The sequence below is a fragment of the Lepeophtheirus salmonis genome, chromosome 4 (genome assembly GCF_016086655.4).
Source record: "Lepeophtheirus salmonis chromosome 4, UVic_Lsal_1.4, whole genome shotgun sequence".
Taxonomy (NCBI): Eukaryota; Metazoa; Arthropoda; class Copepoda; order Siphonostomatoida; family Caligidae; genus Lepeophtheirus; species Lepeophtheirus salmonis.
The window spans coordinates 29728138-29742354 of record NC_052134.2 but is presented as its reverse complement, the minus strand read 5'-3'; the positions used below and the strand labels follow the sequence as shown (position 1 = coordinate 29742354).

Below are 14217 nucleotides of genomic sequence, written 5' to 3'. Positions count from 1 at the left end.
TTGATATTAAAAGCCTTTCGAGACAACATCAAAATATATTTGTATATTACATATAAGTAAATGTATACTAAAGTATACCTTAATTTGATAGGCTTTCTTTACCTACAGAGTGATCCAGATAAATTGGTAAAATATTTAAAAGCTTATAACGAACAAACTCGATATGGTAGAACCATATTTTTTTGATTATTTATAAGCTAAATTTAATGGCATTTGATAATTAATAATAAAATCCGACTTTCTTGATAACCTCGGCCACACAGCGCCTGATGCTTTGGCAGGTTCTCCACCTCGTGCAGATCCAGCTTTGATATTGTAAGGGTATTGCTTCAAGGCTACCAAGCAATGGTCTGGTGCTCTACCCTCCCCTAGAGATAGAAATTGCATGGTTTCAGATTTATGCTGTTTTCAGGCCAAAAATACAGGTTACAAAAGTGAGGACATTTTGCAGCCAAGACACCATGCACGCTTCTGACCTTATGAGCAGCGCACTGTCATGTTTGGAAAGTGTAATTTCTTCCTTTGGCTACTCCATTCATACAGTAAATGTAAATTTAAATTAAGAACAAGAAACACACGAGATCCCACTGCCCTGCCAAGGCTTCCGGCACCATGTTGACGAGGTTATGTAGAAAGGCTTATCCTATTATAAATTATGCAATGCAGCCTTCAAATAATAATAAATTTATGGTTTTACGCCATCTAGTTCTTTCGTTATAAGGCTTTAAAAAAATTTCCAATTTATCTGGACAGCCCCGTATAAAAATATGCGAATTCAAAAAGTAACTTTGTATTCAGAGAAATATAAAACTTTTATAGAAAACTTTTATTCCCCAATTATACAGCAGGATTTTTCGAATAAATGTCTACCTTATCTCAATGAAATTGTATATTCTAAGGAACCCATAAATGAGTTGGAAAACCTGCAATTTAAATAATTATTGGAAGGACGTATAATTGGATTATCTGCAAACTGCTATGGGAGGAAGATAATAAACACTAGTCCCATTGAACGATATTTAGCAAAGAAAAAAGGGGAATGACAGCTTTCACGTATTTAGGCATCTCAAAAGCTGTCATTTGTAAATTTATGTATGAAATAAAGAATATATCCTTATAAAGTAAACTTTTTTTGTCATAAATTAGAAAGTTTTTATTTATTTAAAAAAAAATGACTTTGCTGTTTATGTAACGAATTCCTAAAGTTAAATATGTCACTTTTAGAGCACTATGAACGTTATGTGCCCCTGTATTTAATAAAAAAATAGACGAAAAAATTTAAAAATAACTCATGAAAAGGAAAAAATTAAGCTAAAATGGTATTTTTAATTCTATATAATACATAATAATGTGGACTGCATAAATATTAAGTCTTCATAATTTTTCCTTAATCTATCATTATTACTATTTCTAAATCTACGATATATTTCAAATTTGATACTAAGAATTTGTTGTAAATTGCCTTATCTATACTCTAGTTATAAAGTTGATAAAATGTATACGTATCTTTGATTGTTTCCGTTAACATTATGAGAAGTGTTTGTAAATTCATTTTAATACAATGATTTACATTTACATGGGCAATTTTTGTGTTACCTAAACATGTGAAAGCTCATTTTTTAGTTCCCGTGATACCAATTTTAAATTATGAATATAGTGTACTGTAGATTATTTATATAAATATGATACAATTTATTCTTCTTTAACTCAGGCAGATTTACTTCAAAATCATGCATTACTTGAAAGAGATAACAGAAGATAAGTAATAAAAAGACGTTGTTTTGTTTTGTTCTATTTTTGCATACTCATATGGATATATATTAGACACTGGATTATTACTAACCATAGCGTTAGACCATAGTTAAATATGGGAATGAATTACAAAGTATATATTTTGCTCAATTTGGTTTGCTGGATTCAAATAGGCCTGACTAGTATGTATAAAAGTTAAACTAATATTATATTCTGTTTCCCATGCAGACCTTGACTATGTAGCCAGACTCGAGCTACGTCCACTCCTTCTTGATAGAAGCCTTCAGAGACTGAACACTCCTGTGAGGAATGGCACACATCCACTTCTACAGGCACGCCCAGAATGAGTACTCCAAAGGGTTTGTGGCTGGAGAGGAGAGTGGTAACATGTCGAGTTACCAAAAGTCCAGAAAGTAGTCTGTCAGGAAGGGCGGAATCTTAGCGGCGTAATGGTACGTAGGTCCGTCTTGAGTGAATACAAAGTTGTCCATAAACATTTTTTCTGACCCAAAGTAAAACTTTTGCAATGAGCCACTCCATCTACTCCAAATAATAAATAATAGGGCAGACTCCAGAAAGCCCAAAACTATGGTTCCGGCTGGATTTTTTGTTTTGAAGACATTTCTCACTGAAGTTGAGACATTGTCTGAATGTTTTGTTATGATATAGCAGCTGTTCTGCTTATTCAACTTAATATCAACGGTGAAATTTTTTTCATCAGAAAAGAATAAAAATTTGGTAGAATTTTTGATGGGCTTTAGAAAATTTGAGCTTACCGCGCTAAGTTCATCTTTTGTCTCGTGTCAGTATTATGGTCAGAACTATTCTAGAAGAACAATAGTTTTATTCTCTTGCACTCTTCAAAATTCAAATCCTTAATCATTTTTTGATGGATGGCGTTTTTTCTTTAATTTTTATTCCAAACGTATTGTTGCCTCTTTCCATATAGTATCTTAAGTCACAAGTTATGTTGGATTATAGTTGGGGGTAGTCAACTTAAACAACGGAGATCTGAATAAATTTCCAAGACGGCGGCATGAGTACCACATAGGCAATAAAAATCTGAAAAAATAGTAAAAAGATCCACCTTTTTCTTTTTTGAAAAAATAGTCGACGACAATAGGAAATATAATTTGTGATATGAGAATCGTCCCATCAAAACTTATATTCTCAATTTCAAGGTGAGAGGGAACTAATAGAATGATGGCAAAACATTCATCTACACACCAGCTCTTTTTCTAATTGAGACAATGACCTCAAAAACAATTAGGGATGGATGGAAGATAGGAAAAGCGCAGAGCTTGGACAGTGGTATATTAATTGTTACAGTAGACCAGATATTTAAGGTTTTAACGAGGATCCTAAAATAGTAAAGAAAAACCTTTGTCTTCCTATGAAAAAAAAAGTGATTCCGATATCACTCTACACTCACAAGTCAGCTGTGAAAAATAAATACTCGACTTTCGGCAATTGAAAATTCAGAGCACATCTTATTTCTAGGTTTGTCCGTGCGGGATTAATTCTTTGAATGGAGGGGAAGGTGCAACTGCAGACTCACGAAAAGTGATTGGCTGGTGTCAACGGTGTCAAATCACCCAGAAAATTTCATAATAGAAACCTTGATAGCGAAAATAGAGACAGTTATGTAAGCAGCAAGAACTAATATAAAGGTAATACCTCAAGGGAGGAAGAAGAAGATCAAAAGATCAATATTAATGATGGAGAGTTTTGATGAGAATGGGATACTTATATCCTTTGTATAATGGACATGTAAAAAAAAAAAAACCGAATATCAGTATGGTAACCCTGACAATTTGAAGAATGCTTTGGAGAGAAGAAAGAATAATGAGCATGACTCCTCATTAAATCAGCTACAATCAGCGGTGACAAGGGAAGAAGGAGAAAAAGATATAAACAAGGGCATTTGCTAGAATTAATCCGATGTCGATCCCCAATTCTACTCTGAGTCTAACAATTACTTACGATTATGACTCCACAACAAATCCTCAGGGTTACTTTTTTTATGTGTCACTGAAATTTTAATTTTATATTGTGATATGAATTTTATTCTATTTTTCCAAATTAATAGACTTCCATATTTTTATCCAAATTTTACTTTTAAATGTACAAACATCGAATTCTGATGTTAGTTATTCCCTGAAGCTAAAAATTTAATCTGAAATGCTTCTCATTATATCTGTATTTATGTAATGAAGTAATCCTCGAATTAAACAATAGTCAAAAGTAGCGAAAAAGGACATATTTTGGTAGTTGATAACTTTACATTTGTTTTATTTTAAATTATTTTTGGGCATAAGCAAGCTGAATTCTTGTTTAGTCCACCCCTTCCCACTTATTTCACACCTTCAAGGCCTCCGTTGAGTTAATTCGGAATCGAACTTCTGTCCATGCCAAGAGAAAGGCGTCCTTGTCGAAGGTTACAAATTTGAATAATTATTCTTGATTAACTGATATATCTACTTTATTTTTAAATTTTTCCATTATTTTTATTTGACACCCTAAATCCATTAAATTTTTAATAACAAAAGGAAAAGGAAAAACTTCAAAGCGTCACTCTATATACCTTAATTTTTCAGAGTTAAATGCACTTTTGGTAGAAATATTTAAAAAGCACACTTAATATATGACTAATCTTCATTATGAATATATTTTGTTGCTTTCATTTATTAAGGATGATTTCAAAAGTAATATTCTTAAAAATGCACCAAAATATTCCTTAAAAAAAAATTAAAAACGCAACAAATGCAATTTTTTTAAATCATTAAAACTATACATATTTTGTTACAAGAAAATCAAATGGTCTTTTTTACAAATTCAGTTTTGTAAATACATAAAAAAGTTAATAAAATACTGAATTGAAAGTGTTTTACTTTGATTAGGTTGTGTCTGACAAATTTATCCAATCAACGAATCTTATTCAAAAATAAATGAACATACATTTTATTTAAACAGGCTGAATGACTAAACTGATGGTTGTTACTTAGTTAATGAGTATATAAGAATAGTTCATTATGTATTCCATCTAATTTTATATACTTTTTTTATTACAAAATAAAATCATGGAAACTACTACTTATAAAATATATGAAGTAGACTTTCTAATATGAACTTAATAGAATAGTTGTTTTTCATCTTTCTAATGGATATAATTTAATAGACTAATAAATTAATATATATATATTTATGAAGAATAAGTATAAAAATAATTATAAAAGAAAATTATTTTGTGTTCTACATTATAAAAACTGAATACAAAAATACTTATTTTACATTGGATCAAATTTCAAAAAAAAAATACACATGGGACATACTTTATTGAAAATATCTTGCTTTTAAATTTAATGCGTAATTTTGCTTTAAATGGGACAGTAATTCCATTGATTAATTCCTTTAATAAATATATTTTAAGTAACTTATTTATTGGACTCCAGAGTACGAGAGTCTACAAATAACTCAAATAAAAAATAAAGAGCATTAGTTGAAGAGTTGTGTCAATTAAAGTAAATCGAGTCAAGTCGTTAAAGTCAACTCAATCTAATAAACCAGAAAAAAAAGAGCCATATAGATCCACTGCCAATTTAAGAACAATATGGATGTGTAGTTTTCACCAACAGAGTCAGAACGATAGGTAAAAATAGTAATAGTATTATGCGTGCATTAATAAGTAGTTGTCAATTGTTTATTTGGTTAGAAAAGAAATTGAAAATCCTTGGGATTTTTTTGTTGAGAAAAAAATATAAATTACAGTTTTTATGATTTTGTTTTTTTGAGAAGAAATTTCTTAATTTTTCTATTTATCGTAGTCTTGTGAGTTAGGGAGATTCACAAAAGGGTGCCACGTCAGCAGTTTTTACAAGATATGCATCAGAATTTTTTGTGCCCCTAGTTTTAATAACCCGGGTGTATGCATATTTTAACTCCAAATAGGAAGGATGTTTGGTTTTAATGAGATATTCAAATATGATAAACCAATTTCTACATAGTATTTCTTTATACTCTTATACTTAGTTCATAATATACATAAAATCTGTTGTAAAGTTTAGGAACCATGGTCAATAAAAACTTGATTGGACTCGCTTGGGTTGAGATGCAAAAAGATTTAATCTTGGTAGTCCCTATTAGTGGGGAATTTCTATAATAAATAGTAAGAGATAGAGATAATTTTTTTCCCATTTCCTTCAACATTCTTCTTGAAAACCATTACTTCTCAATGCAATCCCCCTTGTTGTTAATAATGACCTTCAGACCCGATATCAGATATCTGCACACCCGTTGCAAATAGTGTCCTCCTTCATGCCCTCCCAGTGCTCATTGATAGAGGTCTTAAGGGCGAAGATGTTCTGGTGGAAGATGGTGCAGGACCTTGACCATACGTGCAGTCAGAAAATAAAATCAAACTAGTTCAAGTCTGGGTTGTAGAGGAGCCCCATCTAACCGGGAAAACGTCAATCTGGAATCCCACTGTCAGTGAGTGTTGCGTCGAAGAGCTTGCTTCCTTTTCATTCTTACTACTTGCAAGTCGCAGCTTGACAAGGTAGACTCGTGAGCTGGACAGATATCTCAGTGCGAGTTATCATTGCCAGGAAAGGAACAGAGATCTTGATTCTAATGTCTCTTTCTGTTGCTGTTTTCACAGAAGAACATCAAATTATCTCTGAAGATGTAAACTAGGTTTTTGGAAAACCTTAAGTTGGTCAGAAATCTCTGTAGGAGTTATTTTTCCATGGAGACGGGCAGATATCTGGAATTGAACGTATATTTATGTTGATGTTTTCAGAGAGGAACATCTTTTTTGCCGAATGGAAAGAGCGGCATCTTGCTGGAGAACAAGTTAACGGACTTTAAAGGCGTAGACTAGTTTTTGGGACACATTTGAATTTGTCAGAAATTTCCAAAGGATTATTCTCGCGTAGAGAAGGGCAGAGATCTTGATCTGCACATCTATTTATGTACTCATTTTACCGTAAGGGTGACGTACCTTGAGGATAAACTCAGCAGTTTCTGACTCAATTTCAAACCTTGAATTTGGTTCACACAACCTCGATTTTTAACCATTCGCAAGCGTGTCCTAATTTCCATAGCCATTACCAATGCATATTATCATTTAATGCATTATACAAGTAAAAAAAAAAGAAATGGGGTCGGATCGTTAAAAAAAGGAAAAAAGAGTAACCTTCAACGTTTTTACAATAAGAAAGTCGACTCACAATTTGAGTCGAGTCGACACAACACTACCGTAGAGTTCTCAGTATTATCGGAAAATTTAAAACTCCATTTTTATATATGTTCCTCATATAAATACATATATTAGCAAACTGCTAATTATACACTGCATATTATTAACTTTGATACTTTTTATAATTTTAAGTCGTAGAAGTTATATTTTATCCCCTATTATATATGAAGAGCAATTTAGTTTTATAGAGTTTTATATAAGGATGTATGGCTGGATATAATATAAAACCTTTTATGAACATTTTATTATATATTCATATAAATATATATTTAAACGTACTTTTATAAGGTCGATTAATTTCAAAGTAAAATCTTTTTTAGGAAAGGGGGAAAAGGAAAAAAAACAGGGGTTTTTTCGTATTGAAAAAATTTATAAAATTTATTTGATTCATAAAGTTGTAGTCATAATGGAATAACATATTTAACAAAATGGCAATAATCATCGCTGCTGAAGGCATAATTTTAAATGACAATGTTGTTGACTAATTTTCACAATTCATAGTCATTGCATGCCAAATACACATTTGGCATTGATTTGTCCCTTTTTTTCAGAGTGGGGACTTAAAACTTGGGGAAGCATTTTGTTAAAATTTTATTCTTCCTTTTTTTAATTGTGACTTTTCGTTACGCAACCAAACGACGGCTGAAACAAAAATAAATAAGTTTTCTTTTTTCCTATGTCTCTAAGTGTACAATTGTAGAGCAACAACAAAAAAACCAACGAATGTGTGATCTTCTCTATGCCGGTGTCAGTACCGAGAATGCTAGAGAGACTGTTGGCATTTCCATTTGGATTACCTACATAATCAAGAAATCCATTCCAGACCTCATTAAAGTCAATAAGAACCAAAACATCTGGATCAACAGTTTTGGCTGACTTCTTGCCTGTCTTCATGTGAGCCTCCTCCAGTCCTCAACCCCCCGGGTTTTGCAGTATTGGTATCCTTGGAGAAAAGTATACGCTATACCTCTCATCCAAATTTGGAACTTCTCTGAGCTGCCATCATGAGAACATGGTAAGCAATGGACATGGTGTTCATCGTCAAAACCTGATATTCGGTTTACTGATGTGTACATGATATTGTTGAACGTGAAGGACGGCCTATGAAATATAGCTAAATATTATTCATATATATCTCAAAAGTATAGCTTTGAGTTTTCTTTTCTTAATTCCATACAAATCACGTTTTTCATAAACACAGTCTCCCTACTGTAATTTATATGTGTGTCCATATATGGAATTGGTGCTTAAAACATGAAACATTTGATTAATAATGTTAATGTCGAGCAACTCCATTATGAAAGAGAACAAAAACTGATTCTTCAATTCAGAGATAATAATTATTTAATATGCCTTAAAATTAACATGCATGACGTTTTATCTTTTTTAATTAGCTTTTTATTAAGCTTTCTGACTAATTCAAGATATTCGGTAGTCCGTAACGCCTTTTTCTTTTGTTTTAGACATAATGAGAAGAGATGGAGTCAAATAATGTTAGACAAAAAAAGTCATTGTTCTTTGATCTTCTGCCTATATGTATTCTATGTATCATTTTCCTCATAAATGTTTGTAACAAGTCATCAAACATTTATTATGCAAGATATGCTTAGAAATAAAAACAGGATTCGTACTTTACTGAAAAGTGGTCCAAGCCCTTACATAAAAAGTAGTTATTTGAGTCGTTTGTAATTTTATCTGCCCTCGTCGCATCACCTTTCAAAACGGTCCAGTAGCAATGCACTTCGTAAGGGGCAGCTTCTAACCCCATATGACAAGGAGAAAAGGGTCACCCTAACCAAGAATTTGATCAAGCTAAAACAGAAGCCTCTCATGAAGTATCTACAAATATCTGCCAAACCCAGAAGAATAACTTAAAGAACAATATAATTTTGGCAAAAAATACTTTTAACGTCCCTAGGATCATGAAAGGCAAGTACCCTCGCCAAGTTATTGTTATTGGATTTGTTAGCAGCGACGGTTACTTTATCCCACCCTTCATATTCAACCAGGGCCTGGACGTCAATTCCAAGTTATAAATCAGTATTCTGCGCACCAAAGTCTTCCTTGGATTCTCAGCATCATAAAAAACTTACTTTGGATCTGGCAACAAGACGGGGCACCCCGTCACATCAACAAAAGAACACTCGATTTTTGATTCTGAGAATGTGATGCACGTCCCATCGAGTTTTTGGGCTCCTAACTAACTGGAATTGAACCCTTTAGAATATTTTTTTCTGGGGATTTCCAAGAAAGGTCCCCACAGCAGCATAACATCCTTGAGATAGGATAAGAAGGACATTCTGGGCTTTACCCAGTGGGAATGTCAAGAAGGCAGAGGTATTTTTTAAGAACATTGTCAGCGTCTGGTCTGAGCTAAAAGCGATTTCATTATTGAATTACAAGTTTATGTTATAAAGTTAATTTTCGTTAAAATCTTAATCAAATCAGTTAAGAAATAATGTTGCAGCAATGTTTTTTTTGTTTTTTGTTCCTCGGCTTGTGAATGTTTAAATAAACCACACTTTATATAAAATTATTTTTAAAAGGATTAAGAAACTCTGTCAAATACCGGAAATAAAGTGGAAGTATATTTGATCAATGATGCTTGAATACTACAAAATCAAATTTAATTTATAATTCACGTTATAATAAATAATACAAAGAATTCAAATTTATGCAAGGGCTCAATAATTACTTTTAACTATAGTCATATCAAATACTTGGATTGCAATCATGACAATGGTATGAAACGAAGTTGAATTTTTACCCCTGTTTTTTTGTTTTTTTTTTGTTTGTTTAGTTAACACGATTACATAAAAAGTTACATATTGATTTTGATCAAATTTAGTATAAGCAGTATAACAATTTTGAGAGATCAATACATTGCAAAACGTAAAAAATGCATAATCGACTATAACTTTGGAGCAAATTGATATATATAACTCAATCTGATTTTAAATGGAGGTTTTGCGCTCTACAAAGTGCCCATTCAAGTTAATATTTTGTAAAAAACGTAATAAGCCGATTGAATACTTAATTTTATGGATTCGACAAATGTTCACAGGTGATTGGAAATCCTTATGCTTTAATACATAATATAACCTTTGCAGGTGGTATTTAATATCAATTGAATATTAATAACAGAAATAAACGCAACTCTACGTACTGAAATTAAAAAATCAGTACCTTAAAGTATGCTCTTAATAATTATTTTTGAATTTTTTTCTATTCGTCAAATGGCGTTTTTACTGAGATTAATTAGATATAAATAAATATGATGATGATATTTACTAAAAATCCCTAATTATACAAAAATCAATGAAACTCCATCTGACCAATGGGAGATCAAAAAGTTGTATTTGAAGTCCATATATATAATGTATATATATATATATCTCTCTAGGAGCGACTAGAATAATTTCTCACGATCACACGTTGTTCATTGAGCTACGTCGTTCCACTTTAATAATTAATAAAGGAATTTGCAAGCTTTAAACAATAATGTTGTATTTTGTTAAACATGTGGTCATTCTTAAGGATTGTATAAATAGTACCTTTGTATGTATGTATAAATATACATACATTGAACCACAGAATTCAAACTATTATGGCAATGTATTAATTTATATAATAATATTAACTCTTCATAATATTTCAAGATTTATAAAGATAAAAATTAATCATCCGGTGGTGAGTGATAAGTGATGAAAATGGAGATTTGCGAAATAACTACCACAAAATAATGATTAATATTTTATAACTTCAATACGAGCTAGAAAATTGTTCAAAAATAGTACCTTTTTTTGTTTGTTTTACAACAATAAACATATTTCGTAGTATTAATTAGCAAAGTTATAGAGTGTAAAAAAATATATTTATGCTGCATTAATCTTTCCCATTTATGTCATTTTTGAAATAATAAAACAAATTATAATAATGATAATTTAGGTAACAATTCCACTTGGAATGATCCATCAACAGAGTTTTATAGATTTACTATATCAAAGTTCAAAAATATTTTTGTGCTAAGATATTTGTGCTTATTTTGAGTTCTAAAGCTACCAAAGTATATGTAAAAGAGCGGTTTGATTTCCAACTTTTTTTGAATATTGATTAGGCCTAGTGCAGAAAAGTTGTCATATGATATAAAAATGAGATGTGCAAAATTGCATTGCCCTGTGAGGTACATCACTATCAAAATTCGAAAAAAAAACCAAAAAACTTTTTACCTGGTCAATAAAGATACTGGAAGGGTTTTTGATAGTTATTTTTGCATAAAATAACATTAATAGACATTGATTAAACTAAAAAAGTGTACAAAAGTTGTTTTCCATAATTGTCAATGGAACAAAACAGAAAAAGTTAGGTAAATTTGATGATCCGCATATAACGCACATCCTTTTTACCGATTTCATAAATTTTTGGCCTTATTTTCTGTTTTTGCGCCATTTGGTAGGTTTAGAAAAAAACTTGTTTACTGTTTTTGATAGATTAGAAAAATGTATATCATAATTAATTTATACAAAATAATGATTAATGCTGTATTTTTATCCTTATTGGTAAAATAAAGAACTTGTGTCTCCTTTCAAACTTTGAAAAAGATGTCCTCCCTAAAAATGACATCGTAGAAAAATGAAATTTTGGATAGGTTATTTTCTTTCGATATCACAACTTTTTGTGCCGCTCTTTCAAAGCAATATTGTGACAAATACCGTCATTGAGTATGTAATAACATTGTTTCAACTCGTATAAGATGAAAAGCAATATAATCGTTTATATTTGTGCTTTCATTTTCGAAAGAGTTTGCCTTCAAAATAAACATAAAACTATATACATACATTAACAAATAACCTGTTGAGCCTTTTAAGATATAAAAAAACAGATTTCATATGGTCAATAAGGTCTTATATTATCTAGAATGTAGTCCAAAAAAGAAAAAAATGTTATTTTTTATTAGAGAGGCTTATGTACACAAGAAATTTAATATGTGATAATATGGTGTTTCATTCTTTTTTTCTTGAAAAAAAAGAAACCACAATAACATAATATTTTTTGCAGTTTGTTTGAAAAAATGTGCATCTATATACAACATCAGAATACAATCCAAAAAACCAAAGAAATATTTATTTGTCGTACAGAAAAAGAAAAGAAATGTCTACAAAATCTACATAAATAATTTGTTAATAAATGCAATGACATACCTCCTTTGCCATTTTTTTAATGCTTGTCTTTTAAAACATATCACTTGCTACGGCCTGTTGGTGCTGTTGATCGTTCTGCTGCTGATACAAATAATGATGATGGGAAAAGTTATGCTTATTTTTTCCAATTTTTCTTCTTTATATATAAGTTAAGAATTCAATTTTTGATACAGAAAAGTTCGACACAACTACTGCTACGTTATAATATTTTATATATTATTCCTCGAGTTATATATATGTAATAGTCCTTTTATATTTTATGAAAATGCGGTAAAGAGTGTGCGCTGTATTCCAAATAATGTCTCTTTTTTAGGCTGTGGAAGAAAGGGAGTGAGAGGGGGTATAGAGAGAAAAGGCTTTTTTAGGAGTTTCTATTATAGTGAGGTGGTCTATTATAGATGGTATTTTCTTATATATATAAATAGTCCTGTTGGGCAGGCGTTACGCTCCCTAAAGAGGTCCCCGGGACGATCGAAGATGATATTTGGAGGATTTCCTTCGCGTACCTTGGTCTTCCCCATTCCCTTTCCAACATGATACCTTTGTGCTTAGCATACAAAAGTAAATAGCACATTATTTTGTACAAAGGGGAATATGTTACATTATTTGTATATAGCTATGCAGAAATAGATACTCTTGCACAAAATGAGGAATGCTGAGGCATTTTATTCGACAAATAGCTTTTATTAGATATTTGATTATAAAAAGTTCCTGTGAGTCATGGCTGTAAGTATTGTGTACGCTGTACATATATGATATGCATGTCTATATTTAGAAACAAGAGTCTATGCAGTTTATATATGTAGTTTCTATACTAATCTACGAGGATAATGCTCTTCTGAGATATTTTTCCTTTCAAAAATAACACAATCAGATCTTTTTCGTTGGCTCTCTCAACTTTTTTTTCAAAAAAAAAAAAAAAACGAAGGAAAAAGGGTCAGAAGTTAACTGGTAGTTCAAAAATAGGGCATGAGCGTTCTTTACTTATATTAATTTGTAATGGAGGCTTCAAAGAGTGGTACAGGGAAATTATACAACAAAAAGTTAGCCAATTTCGGGATGAGCTTTGTTTACATAATTGTAGCTTGACAAACCACACCTTGAACATTTATATATCAATCCCCCCCGTTATCTTATTATAATATAAAAATAAATTAGAAAGAGAAACCTCTCTCATAAGCGGGGAATACAGATCTCCAGATTCTTATACATTATTTGTACTACAAACTCTGGGGCTTTGGAAGGAATGATAGTATATCAATTCCTTAAATATCTTATCCACGATTTATTTCTTCCCAAGGTGGAGTTGTTTATAATGGATAAGAATCTCAAGAAGTGTGTTCCCAGCTTATGAGGGAAGTTTCTCTTAATGAATTATTTTTTTATTTAATAATGTTGATTGTCAAAGAGGTTTACTGATTTGTTTAGTATCTCTCAACCTTTCCTCCCATAAGAGAACAAACATATTTGTTAGTTAACCAATGACAACACTCTCATCAACTGCTTGCCAACTCTTTGTCTAATATCCGATATATGTTCAGTGATGCATAAAATAAATCCTGTCGGTATGTAAAAATAAAAGAAACCGAAAATTCACATGGTACTCCCAATAATTTGAATAATATTTAGGAGGAGAGGAACTTAGCTGTAATGGCTTTTTATTATACCATCTACAAGCAACATGAGCACAACTGGCCTTGATGACTCCGTGGAAAAGTTGTTTCACTCCTCAGTGATCACGTTGTCGTCCAAAAGGTAGCCATGTTCTCCCCACAGAAATGCTGCACCTTCTTGGACATGTGTACCGGGCGCCGTCTAGGGTGAACACATAGTTTTCCCTGTAGAACGTGTTCTTCAACCATGGCAAGACATTGTATCTAAGGACCTTTAGTAGACGTCAGTGTTGACTTTTTTGATGGCCTTGAAGTAGTAAGAGACATCTTGCTGCCGTCAGATGCCAAGACAGCGACGACCATGACCTGAGCTGGATATTTGGTCCTGAAGGTT

At 31.6% G+C, this 14217-nt stretch overlaps 1 protein-coding gene across 7 annotated transcripts in view; it reads right to left on the bottom strand.

Moving 5' to 3' along the window:
- Positions 1–12601, bottom strand: part of LOC121116688 (uncharacterized) — a 57061-nt gene extending 44460 nt beyond the window's left edge. For 3 of the 7 annotated variants that reach the window (XM_040710978.2, XM_071887787.1, XM_040710975.2), the window contains exon 1: positions 12211–12489. Coding sequence is in view for 3 of the 7 variants with exons in the window: in XM_071887787.1 (XP_071743888.1) it covers positions 12211–12222 (12 nt within the window). In the remaining 4 variants the exon portion in view is untranslated. Of the gene's footprint in view, positions 1–12210 lie in introns of all 7 variants that reach the window. The other 4 variants (XM_040710976.2, XM_040710977.2, XM_040710974.2 and 1 more) reach the window with 3 other exon arrangements.
- Positions 12602–14217: the final 1616 nt, after the last annotated feature.